This window comes from Heterodontus francisci, chromosome 31 (genome assembly GCF_036365525.1).
Source record: "Heterodontus francisci isolate sHetFra1 chromosome 31, sHetFra1.hap1, whole genome shotgun sequence".
NCBI lineage: Eukaryota > Metazoa > Chordata > Chondrichthyes > Heterodontiformes > Heterodontidae > Heterodontus > Heterodontus francisci.
In genome coordinates this window covers 62,262,841-62,290,005 of record NC_090401.1, presented here as the reverse complement: position 1 = coordinate 62,290,005, position 27,165 = coordinate 62,262,841, and the positions used below count along the sequence as shown (strand labels likewise).

Here is a 27,165-nt window from a genome sequence, read left to right as displayed (position 1 = left end):
CTCATTTCTCCTGACCCACCATGAGGTAAGCAACCCAATATATGTTTTATTCAAGTGGGAAAGCTACCTGTAGAGGTGCAACAGGCACTGATAGATCACCTCAATTAATATGAAGAGGCCTGAGAACCCATTTTGAGCCAGCACCGAGCCTTCAGGTTTGGGTGCATGTTGTGGTAGCATTGCTACCTTTGTGCACAAAACTGGCCATCGATGAATTTCTAACCTTGAATATATACTATGTGAAAAGAATCAGAGAAATTAAATTCAATGTTGTAATTTGTAAAAATTCTAATCATGGAGCAAATGATATTTGTCATAGGTCAAATAAACCAAAAAAAATTATATTTGTCAATTGTGAGATGCATTGCCATTTCAGCAACTGTAATGATTGTCTTATGCTTGAAAATGGCACCAGCAATATACCAGAATTATCAGACCATATTCAAGTGCTATACCTGGATACGGTATCCGTCCATATGTCACAATTTCTGTAAGCAGGACTCCAAAACTCCAGACATCTGACTTGATGGTGAATGTGCCATAGTTGATGGCTTCTGGTGCCGTCCACTTGATGGGGAACTTGGCTCCTAAACAAAAGAGGGAGTTTAGGTGTTAAATATCCATTCAGGTTCCAGAAGGCAGCTCACACCTTCTCAAGGGCAATTAGGAGTGGGCAACAAAAGCCCACATTCAATGAACAAATATAAACAAAACAAAAATCATAATTAGTGACAGGAAGGTAGTTGCTGCAGGTATGAGATCAAGGATTATCTAGTTTGTAATATTGCAAATTTAATGTGCCATGAGATAAGCATGGCACATGTGCAAGTGCCATATGTGCCGCATGGAAGATGGCAGGATCCCCAAGGACACATTGTACAGCGAGCTCGTCACTGGTATCAGACCCACCGGCCGTCCATGTCTCCTCTTTAAAGACATCTGCAAACGCGACATGAAGTCCTGTGACATTGATCAGAAGTCGTGGGAGTCAGTTGCCAGCGATCGCCAGAGCTGGCGGGCAGCCATAAAGGCGGGGCTAAAGTGTGGCAAGTCGAAGAGACTTAGCAGTTGGCAGGAAAAAAGACAGAAGCGCAAGGAGAGAGCCAACTGTGTAACAGCCCTGACAAACAATTTTATCTGCAGCACCTGTGGAAGAGTCTGTCACTCTAGAATTGGCCTTTATAGCCACTCCAGGCGCTGCTCCACAAACCACTGACCACCTCCAGGCGCTTACCCATTGTCTCTCGAGACAAGGAGGCCAAAGAAGAAGAAGAAGAATCTGATTAAGCAGTGGATAATTGTAATGGGGTTTTCCTAATCTGATTTGGTCACGATGAACCTATTGCTGTAATCTATTAAACTCTTTTCTCTGAAAGTTATTATATTTTCGCATCACATTTTGTGACACATCATTTGGACAGTGCTTGCGGGAGAATATACTGCCAGTGCAATTTTTCTTGGATTTTAATACATGACAACTATGCATTAAAATCCATGTTTGGGAAAATATACTACTTGAACTGGCTGAGGGATATACTTTACTGTGGATCCCATTATGAGGAGAATTCTTTTCACTGGAACAGAGAAGGTTAAGAGGAAATTTAATGGAAATGCTCAATATTAAGAGGGATTTGATAAGGGAAATTGAGAAAACATATTTCCACAGATCGGTGAGTTGGTAACTAGAACACATCAATTTAAGATCACCACCAAAAAGGGAAAAGTTTGAAGACTTTTCTTTAAGCAGCGGGTTGCGAGGAAATAGAATATCCTACCAGAAACTAACAGAATCAGAATGCATTATACTTTTTCAAAGGAATGTTGGAAAATATCTAAGAAAGCAAAAAATTAAAAGTGTATGGGGAAAGGACAAGGGATGGGGCTAATTAGACAGCTCTGTCAGAGCACTGCTACAGATGCAATGCCCTACATTCAATGACTCTGTGACTGAAAATCTTAAGAGGTTGGGTTTACCACAAACTATGCTCACTTGACAATTAGTCAAGTTTGTACTATTCAAATTATAGAATGTTAGAATACAGAAAGAAGTCTTCTGTCCCAACAATTATCCCCTGGAGTTTTTCTCCACAAAGCACCTAGTCAATTCCTACCCCCCTGATCACGTTCCTTGTCCTTTAATAATTCTCTTTTTTCAAGCTACTAAATGATTCCCTTTACAAAGCAATTATCAATGTTTCAATAACTAAACAGCTTGAATTTATATAGCGCCTTTAATGCAATAAAACATCCCAAGGCACTTCACAGGAGCATTATAAAACAAAATATGACACTGAGCCACATAACGAGTTATTAGGTCAGATGGCTAAAAATGATCTCAATACCTTGTTGCGAATGCTGTGTGCATTCAGATCGAGACCCTTAACTTTGTCTTTTTAACATTATTCTACATTCTGATCTTATTTGATGCTTGCCTTCATTCGTCTGTCTTCTAATTTCACTTACTAATTTTTACTTCCTGGTACCAGTTTTGCTTCCCTCCAATTTGAGCTCCCTCTCAAGTCCCATCCCCTGGCCAATCTAGTTTAACCCCTCCCCTACAGCACTAGAAAATCTCCCTGCGAGGATGTTATTCCAAGTCCTGCTAAGGTGCAACCCGTCCATCTTGTACAGATCCCACCTACCCCAGAACAAGTCCCAATGCCTCAGAAATCGGATGCTCTCCCTCCTGCACCAATTCTCCAGCCACGTGTTAAATTGCTTAATCCTCCTATTCCTATGCTCACTAGCATTTGGCACTGGGAGTAATCCTGAATTACTGCTTTTGAGGTCCTGCTTTTTAATTTATTTCCTAACTCCTTAAACTTTGCTTTCAGGACCTCATCCCTCTTCTTACCTATGTTGTTTGTACCGTGTGGATCACGACCTCTGGCTGTTCACCCTCCCCCAGAAGAATGTCCTGCAGCCACTCTGTGACATCCTTGACCCTGGAACCAGGGAGGCAACACACCATCCTGGAGTCACAACTGCGGCTGCAGAAAAGCCTGTCTGTTCCTCTAACTAATGAATCCCCTATTACTTATGTCCTTCTGCTCTTCTTCCTACCCTCCTGTGCAGCTGAGCCACCCATGGTGCCATGGACTTGGCTCTGGCTGCACTGCCCTGAGGAACCATCACCCTCACCAGAATCCAAAATGGAAAACCAGTTAGCAAGCAAGATCCGACTCAGGGGACGCCTGCACTACCTCCCTGATTCTCTTAGACTGCCTGGCGGTCACCCATTCCTTCTCCACCTGCATGCTCCTAACCTGCGGTGTGAACTTGCTTTCCACGTAGCTCTCAGCCTTGCAGATGCACCACATTGACTCGAGGTGCTCGAGTTCCAAAACCTAGAGTTGAAGCTTGTGCTGCCGGTGACACATCCTGCAGATGTGTCTGTCTAGGACACATGGAGCGTCCATGACTTCCCACATGCCACAGGATGCACATTCCACTCGGGCGAGCTGCTCTGCCATACCTTAACTTTACAAACTATTTATTATAAGTAGAGAGTACTTATTAGTTACTCACCAATCAGCTTCTTCCCCTGTACCTGCAGCTATAGAAACCAGATTAAACCAGCTATCTAATTAACCAATTACAGCTGCTGTTCAGTAGAGAGGGTGTTTATCCCTGCCTAAGGCTGGAAGGAACTTAAACTTTATGTAAACAGTAAATTTCAGTTAAATGCTAAATGCAGACAAGACTAGATATTTAGAAAGAGATTGACCCTCAAGATTCCCTCACTCACCAAACTCCCAAAGCAGCAATACTCACCAGTCAATCAACTCACTGCTTTCCTGTGATGTCACAGTTTAATTTTTTTTCAGACTCCGGTGCGTAGGGGTAGTTGTCTCCATGCAGATCTGCCACCACTCCCAACTCCCTCCAGGTAAGTAAGATCAACTCTCATTCTTCCAAACTCCAATGAGTATAGGCCCGACCTTTCATCATAAGACAATCCCTTCATCCCAGGAATCAGCCTAATGAACTTTCTCTGAACAGCATCCAATACAAGTATATCCCTCCTTAAGTAAGGAGACCAAAACTGTACGCAGTACTCTAGGTGAGGTCTCACCAATGCCCTGTACAGTTGTAGCAAGACTTCCCCACATTTATACTCCATCCCCTCACAGTAAACGTCAACATTCCATTTGGCTTCCCAATCACTTGCTGTACCTACATGCTAACTTTATGTGATTCATGTACAAGGACACCCAGCATTGTATTGCAGCATTCTGTAGTCTCTCTCCATGTAAATAATATGCTACTTTTCTATTCTTCCTGCCAACATGGACAACCTCACATTTTTCCACATTATACTGCATCTGTCAAATTGTTACCCACTTACTTAACCTATCTATATCTCTTTGCAGACACGTCAGCCAGATTTTATTCCGGAAAAAGCGACACCAAGGTCCCAGCGTTGCCTCTTCTCCGGAAGGCCTGCCGAATCTAGTGCCAATTAGGTACTTAAGTGGACAGTGGGCGGCCTTCCACAGGATCAAGGACTCCATCCCCAGAAGTCCTGCCCTTGGAGAGCTTCCGACCAATCAGAGGCCAGCAGCTCTTCAACTGAGCAGCGGCACAGCAAAGGCAGTGGCTGCTGCTGGAGGAGCACCTACTGGAGGCTGAGGGGTGTTGCTGAACCCAGGCCACAGGTAGATCAAGGCAGGAGGGGTTTTGTGGGGTGAGGGTCGTGGGGAAGCAAGGTGTCGGGGGGTCGGTAGCAAGGACAGGAGTTGGCTCTCAGGGGTCTTCCCTTCTCGATGCCGGGTGCCTCATTCAGACACTAAGTGCCTTTTCACGACAGACTCCCCACAGAGGCAGGAAGCAACCCGCATGGTTTGTTGTGCTGTGTTTCCCGTGTGGCGACTGGGCTGCCCGCTGCACGGCGAAATATGGCTGCGGCGGGAAGAGGCCCTTAATTGGAGTTTATTGCCCAGTTAAGGGCCTCAATTGGTGATGGGGCGGGAAGGATGTTCACAGGCGTTCTCACCCTGGACGAAATTCTAGCAGAGGTGTGTTCGTGGTGGGAACCTCCCCCCCACCCGATTTTATGCTGTCCCCACCTCCAAACTCGCTGCAGGGGAGAGAATAAAATTCCCCCCATTGTGTATTTCTCAGCTTGCTTTCTTACCTATCTTTGTATCGTCTGCAAAATTGGCTACAATACACCGAGTTCCTTCATCCAAGACATTAATATAGATCATAAATAGCTGAGGTCCCAGCACTGATCCCTGTGGTACTCCACTAGTTACAGTTTGCCAACCTGAAAATGCCCCATTTATCCCGACTCTCTGTTTCCTGTTAGTTAGCCAATCCTCTATCCATGCCAATATATCACCCCCAACACCATGAGTTCTTATCATTGTATCTTGGATTAGTACTTGGAAATATGATGTTATTGCTATTACAGAGACTTGGTTGAGGGAAGGGCAGGATTGGCAGCTAAATGTTCCAGGCTTTAGAAGCTTCAGGCGGGATAGAGGGGGATGTAAAAGGGGTGGGGGAGTTGCATTACTGGTTAAGGAGAATATCACAGCTGTACTGCAGGAGGACACCTCAGAGGGGTCATGCAGCGAGGCAATATGGGTGGAGCTCAGGAATAGGAAGGGTGCAGTCACGATGTTGGGGGTTTACTACAGGCCTCCCAACAGCCAGCGGGAGGTAGAGGAGCAGATATGTAGACAAATTTTGGAAAGATGTAAAAGTAACAGGGTTGTGGTGGTGGGTGATTTTAACTTCCCCAATATAGACTGGGACTCACTTAGTGCTAGGGGCTTGGATGGGGCAGAATTTGTGAGGAGCATCCAGGAGGGCTTCTTGAAACAGTATGTAGATAGTCCAACTAGGGATGGGGCCATTCTGGACCTGGTATTGGGGAATGAGCCCGGACAAGTGGTCGAAGTTTCAGTGGGGGAGCATTTCGGGAGCAGTGACCATAATTCCATAAGTTTTACGGTACTTGTGGATAAGGATAAGAGTAGTCCTTGGGTGAAGGTGCTAAATTGGGGGAAGGCTAATTAGAACAATATTAGGCAGGAACTGAAGAATTTAGATTGGGGGCGGCTGTTTGAGGGTAAATCAACATCTGACATGTGGGAGTCTTTCAAACGTCAGCTGATTAGAATCCAGGACCAGCATGTTCCTGTGAGGAAGAAAGACAAGTTTGGCAAGTTTCGGGAAGCTTGGATAACACGGGATATTGTGAGCCTAGTCAAAAAGAAAAAGGAAGCATTTGTAAGGGCTGGAAGGCTAGGAACAGATGAAGCACTTGAGGAATATAAAGACAGTAGGAAGGAACTTAAGCAAGGAATTAGGAGGGCTAAAAGGGGTCATGAAATGTCATTGGCAATCAGGATTAAGGAAAATCCCAAGGCTTTTTATATGTATATAAAGAGCAAGAGGGTAACCAGGGAACGGGTTGCCCCACTCAAGGACAGAGAAGGGAATCTATGTGTGGAGCCAGAGGAAATGGGCGAGGTGCTAAATGAGTACTTTGCATCAGTATTCACCAAACAGAAGGACTTGGTGGATGATGAGCCTAGGGAAGGGTGCAGATAGTCTCAGTCATCTCATTATCAAAAAGGAGGAGGTGTTGGGTGTCTTGCAAAGCATTAAGATAGATAAGTCCCCAGGGCCTGATGGGATCTACCCTAGAATACTGAGGGAGGCAAGGGAAGAAATTGCTGGGGCCTTGACAGAAATCTTTGCATCCTCATTGGCTACAGGTGAGGTCCCAGAGGACTGGAGAATAGCCAATGTTGTGCCTTTGTTTAAGAAGGGTGGCAAGGATAATCCAGGATATTATAGGCCGGTGAGCCTTACGTCAGTGGTAGGGAAACTATTAGAGAGGATTATTCGGGACGGGATTTACTCCCATTTGGAAACAAACAAACTTATTAGCGAGAGACTGCATGGTTTTGTGAAGGGAAGGTCGTGTCTTACTAATTTGATTGAGTTTTTTGAGGAAGTGACGAAGATGATTGATGAAGGAAGGGCAGTGGATGTTATCGATATAGACTTTAGTAAAGCCTTTGACAAGATCCCTCATGGCAGACTGGTACAAAAGGTGAAGTCACACGGGATCAGAGGTGAGCTGGAAAGATGGATACAGAACTGGCTCTGTCATAGAAGACAAAGGGTAGCAGTGGATGTTTGCTTTTCTGAATGGAGGGATGTGACTAGTGGTGTTCCACAGGGATCAGTGCTGTGACATTTGCTGTTTGTCGTATATGTAAATGATTTGGAGGAAAATGTAGCTGGTCTGATTAGTAAGTTTGTGGACGACACAAAGGTTGGTAGTGTTACGGATAGTGATGAGGATTGTCAGAGGATACAGCAGGATATAGATCGGTTGAAGACTTGGGCGGAGAAATGGCAGATGGAGTTTAATTGGACAAATGTGAGGTAATGCATTTTGGAAGGTCCAATGCAGGTGGGAAGTATACAGGAAATGGCAGAACCCTTAGGAGTATTGAAAGGCAGAGAGATCTGGACGTACAGGTCCACAGGTCACTGAAAGTGGCAACGCAGGTGGATAAGGTAGTCAAGAAGGCATACGGCATGCTTGCCTTCATCGGTCGGGGCATAGAGTATAAAAATTGGCAACTCATGTTGCAGCTGTACAGAACCTTAGTTAGGCCACACTTAGAATATTGCGTGCAATTCTGGTCGCCACACTACCAGAAGGACGTGGAGGCTTTGGAGAGGGTACAGAGGAGGTTTACCAGGATGTTGCCTGGTCTGGAGGGCATTAGCTATGAGGAGAGGTTGGATAAACTCGGATTGTTTTCACTGGAACGACGGAGGTGGAGGGGCGACATGATAGAGGTTTACAAAGTTATGAGCGGCATGGACAGAGTGGATAGTCAGAAGCTTTTTCCCAGGGTGGAAGAGTCAGTTACTAGGGGACATAGGTTTAAGGTGCGAGGGGCAAAGTTTAGAGGGGATGTGCGAGGCAAGTTTTTTTACACAGTGGGTGGTGAGTGCCTGGAATATGCTGCCAGGGGAGGTGGTGGAAGCAGATACGATAGCGACGTTCAAGAGGCATCTTGATAAATATATGAATAGGGAGGGAATAGAAGGATATGGGCCCCGGAAGTGCAGAAGGTGTTACTTTAGGCAGGCATCAAGATCGGCACAGGCTTGGAGGGCCGAATGGCCTGTTCCTGTGCTGTACTGTTCTTTGTTCTTTGTTGTTCTTTGTAGTGACCTTTTATGTGGCACATTATCAAATGCCTTTTGGAAATCCAAATACGCTACATCTACTGGTTCCCCTTTATCCACTCTGCTTATTACCTCCTCACAACTCTAATAAATTTGTCAAACACAATTTCCCTTTCATAAACCATGTTGATTCTGCTGGTTGTATTTTGATTTTCTAAATGTCCTGCTAATACTTCCTTAATAATGGATTCTAGCATTTTTCCAATTACAGATCTTAGGCTAACTGGCCTTTAGTTTCCCGCTTTCTGTCACCACCTGTGCCCTCCCTCTTTCCTGAATAGAGGTGTAACATTTGCAGTTTTTCAAGTTTTCCTATCTACTGGGACCTTTCCAGAATCTAGGGAATTTTGGAAGATTACAACCAATGCATCTACTATCTCTGCAGCCGATCTTTTAAAACCCTAGGATGCAGACACTAGTTTCAGACCCAAACTTCTCACCCTCAAATTGAATGTGAAATTCTATCATGTTATGATCACTCTTGCCTTGAAGATCCTTTACTATCAAGTCATTTATTAATCCTGTCTCATTACACATTACCAGGTATAAATTAGCCTGCTCCCAGGTTGCTTCCAGAATGTATTGTCTAAGAAACTGTCTCTAATATACTCTATGAACTCATCCTCCAGACTACCTTTGCCAATTTGATTAGTCCAATCTATATGAAGATTAAAATCGTCCACGATTATTGCAGTAGCTTTCCTACAAGTTCCCATTATTTCTTAATTTATATTCTGGCCCACAGTGTAGCTATTTTTCGGGGGCCTATAAACTAATCCCAGCAGTGACTTCTTTCCTTTACCATTTCTTATCTCCACCCAAACTGATTCTCCATCTTGATCTTCTGAGCAAAGATCATTCTCACTTCTGTATTGATCTTATATTTTATTAACAAAACTACCCCACCTCCTTTTTCTTTCTTCCCATCCTTCTGAAATGTCAAATACCCTTGAATATTTAGTTCCCAGCCGTGGTCATGTTGCAACCACATTTCTGTAATGGCTATCATGTTATACTCATTTATTTCTATTTGTGCTATCAATTCATCCATCGTGTTATGAATGCTGCAAGCATTCAGATAAAGAGCCTTTAATTCTTTCCTTTTACCACTTTTCCCTACTCTGACCTTAATTGCTGGTGCACTCTTGTAGTCTCTGTCCCTGCACCAAGGTGTCATGGTCAGTTTGCTCATCCCCCTGCAGTCCCTGCTCTCATCCTCACAAGCTGCAAGAGCCTCAAACCTGTTAGACAAGTGTAAGGGCTGATGCTCCTCCATTTCTACCTACTGGATACCCATACCTGCCACACTTGTAGTCACACCCTCCTGTTCCTGAGACCATACCAATTCTGAAGTACCCAGCCTAAGGGGTGTGACTGCCTCCTGGATCAAAGTGTCCGGGTAACTTCTCCCTCCCTGATGCATCGCATTGTCCGAATCGCAGACTCAGCTCATCAACTCTGAGTGGAAGTTCCTCGAGATGCAGGATGGCAGATCTCGCACAATTTTACGGAGACACGTGTTACGGAGACATCATCTAAACTCAAATCGACTCATTCAGTTGGACAAAAGGATCACTGGGATACAAAGCATGCTAAATATCCAGGTACCGTTTAATTTGTAATTTACCACATGCTGTGATCAGATCATCACCAATGTAACAATTTGATTGGTCTGCATCTGGCTTAGTCTTGGGTCCCATTCCATGTTAGTGTCTTTATGTAATCAATCTTGGAATGTATTTGAAGTCGAGAACTCTGGGGTTCCCTTGGTGTAGCTCCCCATGGGTAGGCTGATGGATTGCATGGATATTTATTGACTGTTCATCTGGTTGCGTAGAATATGTTCAAACCAACAAAGCACCTATTGATGGGAAGATTTTGCTAAGTGTTTATGTTTTAACTGAGAGTGCGGATTTTGGTTCGTGAGTGGGGTATATTGTAATCAAGATTATGGGTACTATATAAGAATCCAATTCCTGTGGGAATTGTAACTTGTGAGGAAAGTAATTGTAAAGATACTAATTTTGGAATAACATTTGATTTTTGAAGCTTCTAAGGTTTCTAAGAACATGTTTTCATATAAAATACCAATATTTCTATTCCTTGTGTTACATTTCTGCTGTTAAAAGATTACCATACTGTAAATGTTCTCTACACCAACATTGCATTGTGGGATCAGTTTTTTTTAACAAAGTGATTCCTGACAACACAGCCGGCCACTGACGTCATCAGGCTGCGCCAATGTGCGCACATGCGCAGACGGTCTCCTGCTCGCTGCGCGTGCGCTGCGTTCCGACTTGCCAGAACTGGTTAGCGCATGCGCCTGGTCGGCCTCTGCGCATGCGCTTTACGCGAACAGCAATGCAACGCAAACGGGTATGCACCCATGCGTCAAGCTCCGCTCCCCCCCCCCCCCCCGCTGCTCTCTCCGGTTGCTCCGCTCTTTCGACCGCTCCACTCCCCCCCCTTGCTGCTCTCTCCGGCCGCTCCGCTCTTTCCGGCCGCTCTGCTCCCCCCACCCCCCCCAGTCCCCGGCCCGCTCGCTCACTCACTCTCTCCCTCCGCCATTGTGTGCTGCCATGTGTTTAGGTTAGGTTGCCTTCGTGTGATTATTTGAGCAGCACCATCTTTAGTCCTGGCAGCTGCCTGAAGTCGCAGACTGTGATGTTTTAGTGGTACAGGCTGCATTTGCACATGTGCCACTGCAGCGCCACTTAGTGTAGTGTTGTCAGCAAACGCAGCCTTTTTTAACTGCATTGGCATCATAACAGCATACTGTGGAAGAATCTTTTGCATTCAGCCATGATCTCATTGACGGGTTAAATTGCCTCCTCCAGTTCCTATGTTCCGAATCATACTTTGTTTTTATTTTATACGTCTATATTTTAAAACTTTTGCAGTTTTTTTTCAAATGTTACCACAAGATGGCACTCTGAGCTAAATTGCTATCCCACTATATTCTTTCAGTGTTCAGCTTTTACCTAACAATGATATAATGTTCACTTAATAAACATTGAACTGTTTATTTCTGATTAAACACTTTTCAAACATACAGCCAAAGCAGATATAAGGTACACCGTGAGTGACCCCCTAACATTAATATTTCAATTGGAAAAACCCACCAGCAGTTACACAGACAAGAAAAACTGGGTGCAATTGATCTTTTTCCACTTCTATTCTTCAGCCTTTTCTTTCCTGATTCTTTCAAAGGTCTATCAAAATTTCTGTTAACAAAATGACTGATGCTACAAAAATGAAGGATTGTGGATGTGAAAAACAGACTGCACGTACACCTTCTGGTGATAAGACTTTTGCATTGACTCATTTTCATATGATGTATGTTAATTGTGATGCACTTTATGATAACTAGGACTTAAATTACTCTTGGGTTTACATCCTCCCTGAGCAATACCCAATGTGTGTTCTCCTGGAGCACTCTCATTGCTGGAAGAGGGAATTTTAACTGAAGTGAGCTGGTTTTCAGCTACAGATCAAAGGTCTGTGATGCTCAATTTTATAATGGTCCACTAAAGTGAATTGTTATGTTTATTGTATCATTTCATCATAGAATTATAGAACAATAGCACACCGAAGGAGGTCTTTTGGCTGTGCTGACTCATTGAAAGAGTTATCCCACTGCTTTTTCCCCACCGGCCTACAAAGTTCTCCTCTTCAACTATATATTCATTTATATTGAAGGTTATCACTGAATCTGCTTAAACCACTCTTTCAGGCAGTGCATTGCAGATCATAGCAACCCACTGCATAAATAAAACTTTCCCCTCATCACCCACCCCTGTTTTTTTTTGCCAATTATCTTGAATTGTCTTCTGATTACCAACTCTCCTGCCAATGGAAATAGTTTCTTCTTATGTACTCTGAACAAGGCCCCTCATAATTCATGGATAAATAGAATAAGTAATATTAGTATTTTTTCTTTATCAGCATTCACTCCAATTTTGCTAACTTTTCTCCCCTCAAGGTGGTGACTTTTGCTGGAGGGAAGTGCACATCACAATGTCGTCAGCCCTTCTATCTTTGACAAAGTTAACCATTTTTCAAGTACATGTTGTGACAATGAATGTTAACAGGCTATTTGGCTGTGGGATACATCAGAGCCAAATTTGATTCTACGCTCACCCAATATTCACACATTTACATCTTCCAGCAACAGTCACTGGATAACAGTCAATAACAGAAACCCTGTCTCACATTCTTCATGCTCCACAACCAGGGAAGCAAAATTGAAACTATGCAAGGTATTTGTACAGCTCAATTTGCAGTGTCTTTATGCAGAAGTTCATCAATGTAAGGTCACAACCTGTCCGTAATCACACAAAACTGCAACTGTAAGTTGGGTAAACTGTAGGCCTGAAATGACTCTGTTATGAAGCAGTGTGCCTCACTCCTCTTCAGCCCAGTGTCAAAATTAGTTGTGACCCCTGAATCTGGCTACATTTATACTATAATTTTAGCTACAGTGCAAAGCAATTTCAATTCACACTGAAATTGCACTTAGAGTGTAAATGTACACAAAGTAAAAAATAACTTCTTTAAAAGAGTGTGAAAATTAAAGATAGCTTTTTCATGCTCATTACCTGTGTTACTTATATTGATGCCATTCACCTAGAACCTTGGTGAATAACTTTGACAATAAAATGAAGTTGGTATTTCTGACAGCATTAATGGAAATATAGCATTGCAATGAAGCACTAAGTCTCTTTTGTCACTGAGGTTAAGGCACTCTGCTGAAGAATGGAACATTTTCATACTTAGCAGCACAGCACAAGCAGTAAGGATAAACTGAGACAATGTAGAACAGGAGAATAGTCCCTGTAGAGATTGTACATGTACTTGTTTCTAAAAACTCACAACATCAAAGATCACCCATGGCTGGTAATACAGGCCTAAAGACAAAAGGTAGCCTGATAACAGATGCAGCAAAAACACAGAGCAAGCAGAAAAATAAAACAGACATGTACCAAGAAACAATGCACCCCAACTCAAAAATCAACCCACTCAGTTATGTATTGGAAAGGTTTCAGGGAAATATTTTGATCAACTAAATTTCAGCTGCAGGTCAAGCTGAGAAATCTATAAGTAACAATAATTTGAGTGGAAGCAGCCAAGATTGGATTGGCTGATCAAGTGTCAACTAAAATAAAGTTTTAAAAAGTGGCCTTTCCCCAGTAGAATTATGAGAGAAGCTTTGGATCTGTTAGTAATTATACAAACTACATGCGTAGTGAAATTCAGCTCTAAATGCCAATGCATTTGCTGCATTGAAAATGTTGCACAGGGCTGCTTTCTTCATCAGAATGATGATTTCCCCCATTTACTTTGTCCTCTATTTTTCTCCCATTCTCTCCTGACGGCAATGACCTCTACTTTTCTTTGTTTCCACAGGCTATGACCACGCACTGATACCACACCCCAATGACTACAATTCACAAGTAAACTCAGGCAGTGATTTTTGGCTGGCAGTTGAAATATGTGCCACAACTGAACAAGACCACATTGCTGCACATCAGCCACAAACAAGCACTTTCCAGGTGGGTCTGTGGACTGTGGTCTGGAATGAAATCCAGGCTGATTTGCCCTCTTCCTAGTCTGGGGTCATTGGAATCAATTGCAGTATATTAACGAAGACCAAACTGAGAAGCCAAATCTCAGTAGATTGGGCATCAACCTGGGACCTTCCTAGTCGATATGGATCAGTTCCTTCTTTAATTTGAAATATCATGCTTCTGTAGCATGAGAAATTTTAAACCACATTAAATCAGATATATTTTGGTTAGTTCAGTATTTCTCAGTCCTTACTTTCCAATTTCCATTCTGTCATCAGTATCACAAATTACAGAAAGCTGAAGGGACAATGGTACTCATGAAAAAAGGTTTGACAATCATTAATTCCTTCACAAATACATAATATGATGGATATAAATCAAATTGAAGCACAATTATATCAGGAGCAATTTCTCCATCCCAAACAAAAAGATTTGTCAAAAACTTTCTGATGGAGATAGTGAGGTTGATTTTCTCAGCATGTGCTGGCTGTGCTCGCTAGCTGCATCGATCGAGCATATTAAAAGTGACATGTATGAAATGCTCACCATTTTGAAAATATTGGTTGCAATTGAAAGGAGATCAAATGCTATTCAAAACTGTTGCATATTTGATAGCACTCGCACCTTTGAGTCAGACGGTTGTGGGTTCAAGTCCCGTGTCAGAGACCTCAGCACAAAATCTAGGCTGACACTCCAGTGCAGTACAGAGGGAGTGCTGCATCACTGCAGGCGTTTATCTTTTGGATAAGGAGTTAAAATTGAGGCCCCGTTTTCCCTCTCAGGGAGATGCAAAAGATCCCATTGCACTATTTCAAAGAAGAGCAGGGGAGTTCTCCCCAGTTCCATGGCCAACATTTATCCCTCAACCAACATCTCTAAACACATTATCTAGTCACTATTTCACTGCTGTTTTTGGGACCTTCCTGTTGCATTTCCTATATTACAATGGTGACTTCACTTCAAAAGCACCTAGTTGGCTGTATAGTGCCTTTGCATATCCTCAGTTTATGAACACTGCTTCTTCACTGAGTGATTGCTCAACAAGTGAATCATTTCTGTGGATTTCTAATTCAAACCAATACTCAGATAACATATTACATATCTGATGCATAAACAGGTTCTGTTATTTAACTGAAACACATCCGGTCTCCTGACATCAGTAGCATAAGTAAGAATGTCATTTTTTAAATTCATTAATGGGATGTGGGCATCCTTAGCAAGGACAGCATTTATTGCCCATCTCTAATTGCCCTCGGGAAGGATGTGAGGAGATAATGGCATTGAGCTGCTAAATGGCAACCTTAACTTTCAAATCAGATTCATGTTGCTAAGCGAAGGAGAAATTTATTTTTGCAGCCTAATGTAGTCCTGGCCTCACAGCGTACCGACAAACAGATAATTCCACCGAGGTCACTGTAATGAACAGCAGCAGGAGCCATGCACAAGTTTCCCTTCAATGATCATAAGATAGGAACAAGAGTACGTCATATAGACACTTGAGCCTGCTCCGCCATTCAATAAAATCATGGGTAAACTTTTACATCAATTCCACTTTCCTGCCCTATCCCCATTTTCTCAAAAATCTACCAATCTCAGCCTTAAATACACTCAACAACTGAACATCCACAGCTCTCTGTGGTAGAGAATTCCAAAGATTCACAACCCTCTGAGTGAAGAAATTTTTCCTTATTTCAGTCCACTCAGACCGATGGTACTAGCCCATCACTGCTCGGCTAAAATTAACTAATGCCATAGATAAGGGATCAACTTGGAGATCCTTCTGGTCTACATGGCCTAGAGAGTCACTGAAAAAACTTGCTATTTTGGTTAATACAAGCTGCACAACAATACTGCTTGATTTATTTTGTCTTCTCTCCTACATTTTGCAACCTTGGTGACAACCTCCAGTAAGGACACTGACCTTTCACCTAATTCCTCAGTTTAAAACAAATAAGGTGAGTTTTGATGAAAGGTCACAGACCTGAAACGTTAACTCCCTTTTCTCTCCACAGATGCTGCTTGACCAGCTGAGTATTTCCAGCACTTTCTGTTTTTATTTAAGGCGAGCAGACACTTCATTTCAATGATAACCAAAAATGTGCAAGAATAAAACTTGTTATAGTATCCCTTATATGGTGCAATATAATGGATTCTGGTAATATGTAAGGTCTGGATTCTATCATGGGTAACTGCAGGCTACAAAAATCATGTACTGTACTGAGCTGTGCATCCTGTTGTGCACATTGCATGTTTGTGCATTAGGGTATATATAGTTGAGAGTCTGCATGGAAGCTGCAACTTAAGACCTTCACCAGAATAGTAAAATTGCATCAGAGGGCGATATTTTGTGGCTTCCGGCATGGGGTCAGTATGCTTTCCCACATTGACTGATTTCCTGTTCATTGTTTTACACAAACATCTGTCAGTGAGTACAGCAGTGAAACAATGCACTGTGACAATTATTATTAAAACATGAATCACAGAAGGCTGAAGGTAAAATATGAAGTCCTGTTAAGTACTCTTTGGGGATGAAATTCTACAAAGTATTCTTTTTAGAGCACTGGTTAACACTTGTGTAAAATCTTTGTGTGTTTCTTTAATAAAGTTGTCTACTTAATTTATTTTAAATTGGTTAATGACAACTTTCAAATACTGGATGTAGGAATGTTACAGGAGTATGTTAAGCACCAAAGATAGTGCAGTGAAGTTTCAATTCCTAATTGTTCTCCACTGGAAAACAGGGTTAAAATAACACCTGACTAAGCATGACTATGGGTTAAAAATAATAATTCAGAAGTATTCAGCAGTTGGAATTTCTGTAACTTGTTGTTCGATATTGTAATGCTGTGCAACCAATTGAAAATTGCAGCTGCACTTCTGTACTAAACTGAAAAATATCAACTTTACGATTTTTCAATTTCCGTCAGTGTTACTATAAATAATAAATGGAGACATGCCATGGGCTGTAGCTGGGCTTTGTTTATAATATTCAGAGTTTTATTTTTTGGTAGATGTCATTTTGGGAACAAAAATGTGATGGAAAAGTAAACTGCCTCAAACTCACTGACTTCTAGTGAGTCACGTCCTTTTGAAAAAGATCCTGCCTCTGTTTGTTCAACGTACAGCTTTATTCAACACCTTGCAATCTATGTCAATCTGTCTCTTATAATAAAATGACCAGTTCAATTTTCTGACCATCACAACACTGCAAATGTCACCATTATTTTTGGAATTGGAGAATGATTCCATTGAAAAATTATAGCAATAGTAGCTGATGGTACAATCAAGTTATTTGCTTGTTTTTAAGTAATTTTAGTTCCCTCATGTCTCATGATTTCTGATCAAGGGATTGGCTCCCTGACCAGCCACCAGGAGGTGTACAAGAGATACTCAGACAAATCAACCTAAACACTCGTTATTGTTTAACCGGAAAAAAATGATGCAAATTGGGTTAAACAGATGTGATTGGAATGGAGAAGTGTCACACTCGTTCTCTATTTTGGGCCCAATTATCCCAGGGATATTTCCTTCTGGTTCCCATGGTGTCTGATAGTTTCAGTATGTTAATGAACACAGAATGACATAACGGTCCAGAATTCACTGACCATGTAACGGTGCAGTTAACACTACTTGCTGTTATTTACATATAAATGGTACAGCTAATTCAGGAGAGGGGCAGATGAATGGTTAAACATGAATATCTAAAAGTTGCAGTCCTAGTTGCACCACTCTGCTGTTCGCTTTGCGAGAATGGTATCTCGATCTTAGCCTCCCCATTGCTTTTGCTTTTTTTTAATATAGGAACTTATTGTATTTATCCATTATTTGTCCATTAAACTCACCACAGAACATTAGGTTTGTCATTACAAGTGCAAGTATCCTTTAAACGATGTGATTAAATGTAAGTAACTGTCAATCAAGAGAAATAGAAACATCACCCTGTAGTAATAAGCAATAGTCTTCTGGCGTTGGTGTAGAGTGGAAGGAGCTTTACTCTGAAGCTGTACAAGTTCCACTTACCTCCTGACTTAATGCTCAATGCAAACACTGGCTGCCCAAATTGACTGTTACATCTGCTAACATTGATAACCTTCACGTTGATGGCCATAAAACATTTTTTTATTCATCCATGGGATGTGGGCGTCGTTGGCCAAGCCAGCATTTATTTCCCATCCCTAATTGTCCTTGTGAAGGTGATGGTGAGCTGCCTTCTTGAACCGCTGCAGTCCATTTGGGGTAGGTACACCCACAGTGCTGTTAGGAAGGGAGTTCCAGGATCTTGACCCAGCGACAGTGAAGGAACGGCGATATAGTTCCTAGTCAGGATGGTGTGTGACTTGGAGGGAAACTTGCAGGTGGTGGTGTTCCCATGCATTTGCTGCTCTTGCCCTTCTAGGTGGTAGAGGTCATGGGTTTGGAAGGTGCTGTCTAAGGAGCCTTGGTGCGTTACTGCAGTGCATCTTGTAGATGGTACACACTGCTATCATCGATGTTGGAGGGAGTGAATATTTGTGCATGGTGTGCCAATCAAGCGGACTGCTTTGTCCTGGATGGTGTCGAGCTTCTTGAGTGTTGTTGGAGCTGCACACATCCAGGCAAGTGGAGAGTATTCCATCACACTCCTGACTTGTGCCCTTGTAGATGGTGGACAGGCTTTGGGGACTCATGAGGTGAGTTACTCGCCTCAGGATTCCTCGCCTCTGATCTGCTCTTGTAGCCACGGTATTTATATGGCTACTCCAGTTCAGTTTCTGGTCAATGGTAACCCCTAGGATGTTGATAGTGGGGGATTCAGCGATCGTAATGCCATTGAATGTTAAGGGGAGATGGTTAGATTCTCTCTTTCTTGAGATAGTCATTGCCTGGCACTTGTGTGTCGTGAATGTTACTTGCCACTTATCAACCCAAGCCTGGATATTGTCCATGTTTTGTTGCATTTCTACACAGACTGCTTCAGTATCTGAAGAGTCGCGAATGGTGCTGAACATTGTGCAATCATCAGCGAACATCCCCACTTCTGACCTTACGATTGAAGGAAGGTCATTGATGAAGCAGCAGAAGTTGGTTGGGCCTAGGACGCTACCATGAGGAACTCCTGCAGTGATGGCCTGGAGCTCAGATGATTGACCTCCAACAACCACAACCATCTTCCTTTGTGCTAGGTATGACTCCAACCAGCAGAGAGTTTTCCCCCTGATTCCCATTGACTCCAGTTTTGCTCCAGCTCCTTGATGCCATACTTGGCCAAATGCTGCCTTGATGTCAAGGGCTGTCACTCTCAACTCAGCTCTTCAGTTCAGCTCTTTTGTCCTGTTTGAGTCAAGGCTGTAATGAGGTCAGGAGCTGAGTGGCCCTGGCGGAACCCAAACTGAGCATCACTGAGCAGGTTATTGCTAAGCAAGTGCTGCCTGATGGCACTGTTGATGACACCTTCCATCACTTTACTGATGATTGAGAGTAGGCTGATGGGGCAGTAATTGGCCGGGTTGGATTTGTCCTGCTTTTTGTGTACAGGACATACCTGGGCAATTTTCCACATTGCTGGGTAGATGCCAGTGTTGTAGTTATTGGCTAGGGGCACGGCAAGTTCTGGAGCACTGGTCTTCAGTACAAGTGCCGGAATATTGTCACGGCCCATAGTCTTTGCAGTATCCAGTGCCTTCAGTTATTTCTTGATATCACACGGAGTGAATCGAATTGGCTGAAGACTGACATCTGAGATGATGGGGAATTCAGGAGGAGGCCGAGATGGGTCATCAACTCAGCACTTCTGGCTGAAGATTGTTGCAAATGCTTCAGCCTTATCTTTTGTGCTGATGTGCTGAGCTCCCCCATCGTTGAGGATGGGGATATTTGTGGAGCCACCTCCTCCAGTTAGCTGTTTAATTGCCCACCACCATTCACGATTGGATGTGGCAGGATTGCAGAGCTTTGATCTGATCCGTTGGTTGTGGGATCGCTTAGCTCTGTCTATCGCATGCTGCTTACGCTGTTTGGCACGCAAGTAGTCCTGGGTTGTAGCTTCACCAGATTGATACCTCAATTTGAGGTATGCCTGGTGCTGCTCCTGGCATGCCCTCCTGCACTCTTCATTGAACCAGGGTTGGTCCCCCGGCTTGATGGTAATGGTACAGTGGGGGATATGCTGGGCCATGAGGTTACAGATTGTGGTTGAGTACAATTCTGCTGCTGCTGATGGTCCACAGTGCCTCATGAATGCCCAGTTTTGCATTGATGATCTATTTGAAATCTATCCCATTTAGCACAGTGGTAGTGCCACACAAGGAGGGTATCCTCAATGTGAAGACGGGACTTCAGCTTCATAATAACTGTGCGGTGGTCACTCCTACCTATACTGTCAGGGACAGATGCATCTACGAGAGGCAGATTATTGAGGATGAGGTGAAGTATGTTTTTCCCTCTTGTTGATTCCCTCACCACCTGCCACAGACCCAGTCTAACAGCTATGTCCTTTAGGACTCAGCCAGCTCGGACAATAATGGTGCTACCGAGGCACTCTTGGTGATGGACATTGAAGTCCCAAAGAGTTTCAGAAAATTCCATCTTTTTGCCTGGGTAATAATTCCAAATTATTATTGTGACAATATAGAAATATAGTAATCACTAAGGAGGATAGTAACGGATGTCAGGAGGTTATAGACAGACTGGTAAATTTGGGCAGACACATGAATGAATAAGTTTAATGCAAAGCAGTGTGAAGTCTATATTTTGGTAGTAAGAATAGGACGATGCAATATAATCTAAATGATACGATTTTAATGCGGGTGCAGGAACAACAAAATCTGGGGGTGTATGTTCACAAATCTTTGAAGGTGGCAGGACAAATTGAGAAAGCTTTTAAAAAAGCATACAGATCCTTGGCTTCACTGATAGAGGCATAGAGTACAGAAGCAAGGAAGTTATGCTAAATAGTATTCACACTGGGCACAACAATTTAGGAAGGATGTTAAGGCCTTAGAGAGGGTGCAGAGGAGATTTACTCGAATGGTTCTGGTGTCACGGTCCTGTGTTTTGTTTTTCTCCTCGGAAGTATTGCAGTGCACCTTTCAGAGTGTAAAGAGATCCGTGCATCTTTAAAAAGTTCCAGAAGCCCAGTGAGCCAAAGTGCATTCTGGTTGCCAAGCAACAGTCATACAGAGAGAGAATATAGAGATTCAGTGTTGCAATTTTGACGTTTAAAAATTAGCTGAACAGCAGTCAGTTGAGACAGACTGTTCCAGAAGTGAAGGAGGAAGGAGAGCTCTCTCAGACAATTGAAAGTGAAGGAAGAGAAGCTGATGCGTTTCTCTGTCAAACTTCTAAAAAGCTTCAAACTAAATTAATTCATTGAAGAAATAGGAAAAAAGGTTTTTATTCTTTCACAACAAATTATTTGTCTGCTGTACAACTGCTGAATTCCAATCTTTGGAAGGATTAGAGATACAGCACTGAAACAGGCCCTTCGGCCCACCGAGTCTGTGCCGAACATCAACCACCCATTTATACTAATCCTACACTAATCCCATATTCCTACCAAACATCCCCACCTGTCCCTATATTTCCCTACCACCTACCTATACTAGTGACAATTTATAATGGCCAATTTACCTATCAACCTGCAAGTCTTTTGGCTTGTGGGAGGAAACCGGAGCACCCGGAGAAAACCCACGCAGACACAGGGAGAACTTGCAAACTCCACACAGGCAGTACCCGGAATCGAACCCGGGTCCCTGGAGCTGTGAGGCTGCGGTGCTAACCACTGCGCCACTGTGCCGCCCTTTGGTCTTTGGTTTCATCTGGCCTTGGAAGACTACAAATGAACTTCTTGCCCCAGGCCAATTGAGGCCCTTAAATGGCCAATTAAGGGCCTCTTCCCGCCTCCACTCCAATTTTGTGGAGAATGGAGGGGCCCACTGCCATTCACCTCTCCCGGGGTCTCCTACATTCCTCGGGACTGCAGAGCCTCCTGCAGTACCAGCAGTGGCCACCACTCTCGGTGGCACTTCCGGTACTGCAGAGCTGCTGTCCTTTCGATTGGTCAGCAGCTCTGGAGGTGGGAGGTCGCCCCTTAAAGGGGTGGCGTCCTCAACAGCAGGCAGTTAATTGCCTGCCTGCTGTGGAATTACAACGGGGTCTGACAGAGGGCAAGGTGGGGTCTCCCAACCCCCACCTTACGGCTGCTACTGGGACCGCTAGTGCCGGAATAAAACCCTTCATGTTGCCAACCCTACTATGTAAAGTATGTGGCCATTTTAAGGCTTTAACTGTGCCTCTGGTGGCCATAAAAAGATTAGACCTACCATGTGTTTCCACACAGCTTAAGCATTTTGTTCTTGAAATATCTCATTTTGTCTAATTTATAAAATTAAGATATTTCATTTTCAGCACTGTCTTCCTGAACTTAAATGAAGAGTCATGCCTGCAAAGCCACAAATCACATGAAAACTGTCGATGAGGTAGTTCCTTACCCTCCCTTGCTGTGTATTCGTGTTCTTCGATAAGTCGGGCTAGGCCAAAATCAGCAATCTTGCAGCAGAGATCGTCAGAAACCAAGATATTTGCTGCACGAAGATCTCGATGAATATAGTTTTTTCTTTCAATAAAGGCCATTCCCTCGGCAATCTGTCGAAGAATGTCATAATTCAGATGTGCATTTGACTGCTACCGTGGGACATTAAAATGACAATGTTGATGTCTTTCTCAGTAGAAACTTTATCCGGAAGTAAAATGTGTTTAAAAGGTGAGAAGTTTTAAAATGTTCAAATTAGCTGTAGATTTTGAAGCAAATTTTAAGTGATAATGTAATTTACCTATATGAACAAAGGGGAAAATGTGAAATTTAATGAAAAATAAAGTACTTTATAGGTTAGACACAGTACTTTGTTGATCACGCATCCAAATATATTAAGGTCACTCTTCCACTTGCTTAATCAAGATGCTTGCTCTGAGCTTCCATTTCAAGTAACCTCTCCCTTGTTGACTCTGTGCTTGTGAATCTATGACTGTAATTTCAGCCACCTTTGCTCAATCTTTGCTCCAATTTTCTCCAGCTTCTGATTCCTCCTCCCAGCTACATCAACTGAACAATGGCTGACACCAAAATTTGCCCAAAAACATATCACAAGAGCCAAGCTAATGCGACAGTCCTCTCCTTCCTCTTACTACTTATCAAATGAACAGTATTCAGACCCAATTATAATCTCTGTGGACTATGGATTATTTATCCTCATAGTGGGCTGAAAATGACAGTAAACAATGGCGACCTGCATGCACGGGTCAAGCTTCGTGGAGCCACCACGATATTAAATGCGGCAGCTCATTTAAATGGCTGGGGCGGACCGCTCCCCCTGATGCTGTGGAGGTGGTGGGTGTTCCGTCCCTGGCAATGACGCCAGGTGCCACTGTGCAGGTGCCGACGCCATTTTCAAAGGGCTTCAAGCCCTAAATAACAATTTAAAATTTTAAAGACACAGCGATTTGAAATTTATTCAAAAAAATTAAATAACTGTTTCTAGCCCCTCTCCCACCCAACCCCAATAACCATATAATTCATTCCTTGCCTTCACTACCCACGAAATACTGACCTTGTGCACTTGACCTTCCCCCCCACAAAGTTCACAAAGTATGCACATTACCCCTTCCCACCATCTCATAAACCAATCGGATGAGTTTGAACCCACTCCCCCCCCAGCCTGCACAGAGAAACTTACCCGCACCCCCTCCCTGCCAGTGTTCCACCTCAAATCTCTGGAAGGAGATCGGAAGGCGCGGGAGTGTCGGCCTCTGGCTCTGACCTTGGAGGAGGACAGATGGCGGGAGTGGGTAGGACATTTATTTAATAATGAACGTTTATTTAAATATTAAAGATTTGCCTTCCTCTGCTGAGCAGTAGTGGGGCCGCCACGAAGCCTTACCGCCACCGGCAATATGGGGCTAGGCCTTCCCGGCGTTGAGGCCCATGGCGGACCTCTGCCGGAGTCATTCTCTGGCCCCCACTGCCACAACCCCTGCCATCGGTGGGGCGGTAAAGTCCAGCCCAATGTGATCATCTTAAATAAATATAATTTAACCATGAAATATCTGCTTGTTTTGCTATTATTTTTAGGAATCGTGATGTTAATGATTTAGTACACAACATTCAAATCTTTGATTTACTCCATAATCCGTAAATAGTTTATGCAGTAACCTTTTTACTGCTGTTGTTTGATGCCATCTAGTAAAGCCTGGCTACCCAACCCGAACCTGAATAGACCAGACTATATGTGTCGGGCTCGGGTCGGGTCAGGCTGGATACAGCTTCCAGGAAATCACGGGATCAGGCTTACCCATGATTCCCCACAACTCCAGCTGCAGGAATAACCTGCTGTTGGAACAGAAGACGGAGATTTGTGTCGGGTCGGGTCAGGTCGGGCACGAAGAAAAATTAAATGGCTCGGGCTCGGGCTCGGGTTTGGGTTGGCTGTGGTCAGGTTGGGCCCGGGTCGGATTTTAATTTTATACCCGAGCCAGGCTTTACCATCTAGCACGCTTGTTAATTGCGAATATATTCCACAGTATTTGCACCGCATATCAGCAACATCTTATGGTCGGTAACTGGGAATGCAGAACCTCTTCAAATAATCTGTGACCTGCTAGAATGGATTTTCCTCTGTGGCATACTGGAATTGATATTTTAAGAAAAAAAAAATCACAGGCTATGGGTGTCACTGGCAAGGCTGGCATTTATTGCCCATTCCTAGTTGCCCTGAAACTGAGTGACTTGCTAGATCACTTCAGAGGGCTGTTCAGAGGCAACCTTGTTGATGTGGGTCTGGAGTCACAAATGGACCAGATTGGGTAAGGACGGTTTCTTTCCCTAAAAAGATATCAATAATCAGTTGGGTTTTCACAACGATTTGATAGTTCCATGGTCACTTTTTAAAAATTGGTACCAGCTTTTTATTTCCAGATTTTTTTGAGCTGAATTCCAATTCACAAACTGACATGATGCAATGTTCTGATATGGTACATGTCCTCTAGATTATCAGCTCAGGCCTCTGCAGTGCAGTCCAGTAACATAACAATGACATCACCACACCCTTCATTCAGCGCCAGCATCTTAGAAAATCAACTTGTAGTTGGGAACTGTTTATTGTGTGATAAAATATTTGAAAGAGCAATTATGATTATGCTGTTTGATACTTACAAAGGATTGTTTTTCATGCTGACAGGTGTGAATGTCAAGTTGAGTTCTCAGCAAAGCTAAAATTTGTGTGTCTGCAGGAAATCTCACAAACCCACAGGGTTATTTGAAACACCAAGAGAATGTGACACCGGCTGGATGGGAACTTTTATATACCACGCTCTCATTAAACTTAGGCATTGAAAATTCTAGAAACACAAATTGCTTCTTGTGAAATTCTATGATAAGTATTTTATATATATATATGTAAGATAATTGCTTATGTGCATGTATAGTCTTGGAAAGATTTTAACATTTTGATTCAATGTGTGCTTTTTCTGTTAAATGCAGAGTCCATGGAGTGAATAAAGGTGATTTGGGTCATCATTTCTAATGGATCAATATTACACAAAAGCCCAAATCTACTCTTATTCTCCAACTCCCTCTCACACATTTTCTCTCAATTGCAGATAAGATCATCCTGCTTTAAATCTTGATTTGCACCCCTTTATACATTCCTGTACAGGAATTCTGATAAACTCCTTTATGCAAGAATCTGGATCCAGCATTCTTCACATGAAGCAGAACATCTTCCCTAATCAAACAAACACAAGTGAGAAGTTTATTCGTTAACAGTTAGCTCATGGTTACCTAATTCTAAAGTCATTTTCACTTGTCCCACTTTCTAGATTCACTTCAAAAGAAATTATTTACTCCCTTTCCCTTTGCTCATTTCCCTCACGATTCAAAGATGTGCTGAATAGTACAACATTACAATATGCTTTAGTAAGTAATTCATGGCAGCAATAGAATCTAATTATCCATAGGCACAGTCTGTTCTTAGCTTAAATGAATGCAAAGCTTCGATACTGGATTTGGAGTTATGAAGCCAGCTAAGTATGAGCCAACTGCTAACAAGTTTTATTCGGTCTTGGCTCCATATTTCAGAACATTTATACACTGCAGAAGTTAGTAGTTAGCTTCATGCTCTGTCCCTTTCCTTAAATGTTCCTAGGATTTGAGTCCCTATTGGAAACTTGCCAATAAACTAAATCATATTGCTGTATTTCAATGATTTCATGTTGATCCACTGTTATATCCATTATTCTTGTTCTATTCAAGTGTCAACAACAATCTTGCCCTTTTACATACTGCCCTTTTCCTGTGCCATACTACAAGCCGAGGTGAGAGTACACCATGACCTCAGTGAGTGCTGTAGCCCACTCCTCTTGACTGTAACACAATAAACGATGACATTAATCATGCTGAACTCGTTTTTGAGCTCAGTCTTGTAGTTTCAGAGTCTTGCACTCATTTTATGTATGTTCACTTTTGCTCATGTTGTGATTGCTCTTCGAACTCTCACATACCACATAAAGACTGGAAGTCTTCAGCATACCATGTGCTTCGCATTGTGTTTCTAAAATATTGTGCATGATTGCGGGTGCAGTAAGCGTTGTTACGTTTGCCTAGCTTTAGGTAACATTTAAGTGTGTAACGGGATGTGGTTAAGGTTCTTCATGGTGCTCAACGTGCAATTGTTTCGGTTTTTATTGATACCATATTGTTCATCCCCAATTATTGTTAAACAAAGTGGAGACCTCTTTCTAACACAATCTATATAGTATTGTAGGATCAAACCATAGACAACCCAGTATAATGTAATTAACAGCATTCAAAGTCTACTCTGCAGAAAAAAAGTTGTTGAAATATTAATCAGGTACAAATATCTCCTCCAGGTTGTTTCAAAGTAATCCTAAACATGCTTACACAGAGATAAAGGGAAAGCTGAACGCTGGAAATCTGAATCAAAACTAAATAGTCATTATGGCAGAGAAGTAGGCCATTTGGCCCATTGAGTCCATGCCAGCTCTTTGTGGAGCAATCCAGTGAGTCCCAATTCCCCCACTCTATCACTGTAGCCCTGTACATTTATTTCCCTCAAATACCCATCCAATTCCTATTTGAAATCATTAATGGTCTTTGATTGCACCACCCTCATGGGCAGTGAGTTCCAGGTCATTACCACCTCTGTGTAAAAAAGTTCTTCCTCACATCCCCCCTGTATCTCTTGCCCAAAACTTTCAATCTGTGTCCCCTAATCTTTGTACCAACAGTTAATGGGAACAGCTTTTCTTTGTGTACATTATCTAAACCTGTCGTAATCTTATACACCTCTATCAAATCTCCACTCAAATTCCTTTGCTC

General features: G+C 42.8%; 1 protein-coding gene and 1 long non-coding RNA gene across 5 annotated transcripts in view; one reads left to right on the top strand and one right to left on the bottom strand.

The window, feature by feature from the left end:
- Positions 1-27,165, bottom strand: part of LOC137347333 (proto-oncogene tyrosine-protein kinase LCK-like) — a 133,703-nt gene that overhangs the window by 15,260 nt on the left and 91,278 nt on the right. For all 4 annotated transcript variants that reach the window (XM_068011775.1, XM_068011776.1, XM_068011779.1 and 1 more), the window contains 2 exons: positions 22,265-22,418; positions 456-587 (listed from right to left, as the gene is read on the bottom strand). In XM_068011775.1, the coding sequence (XP_067867876.1) occupies positions 456-587; positions 22,265-22,418 (286 nt within the window). The remainder of the gene's footprint in view (positions 1-455; positions 588-22,264; positions 22,419-27,165) is intronic.
- LOC137347334 (uncharacterized) lies at positions 16,218-25,921 on the top strand. The gene is made up of 4 exons (XR_010968935.1): positions 16,218-16,289; positions 18,744-18,958; positions 22,182-22,536; positions 25,059-25,921. It is a non-coding gene; the product is annotated as an uncharacterized lncRNA (long non-coding RNA).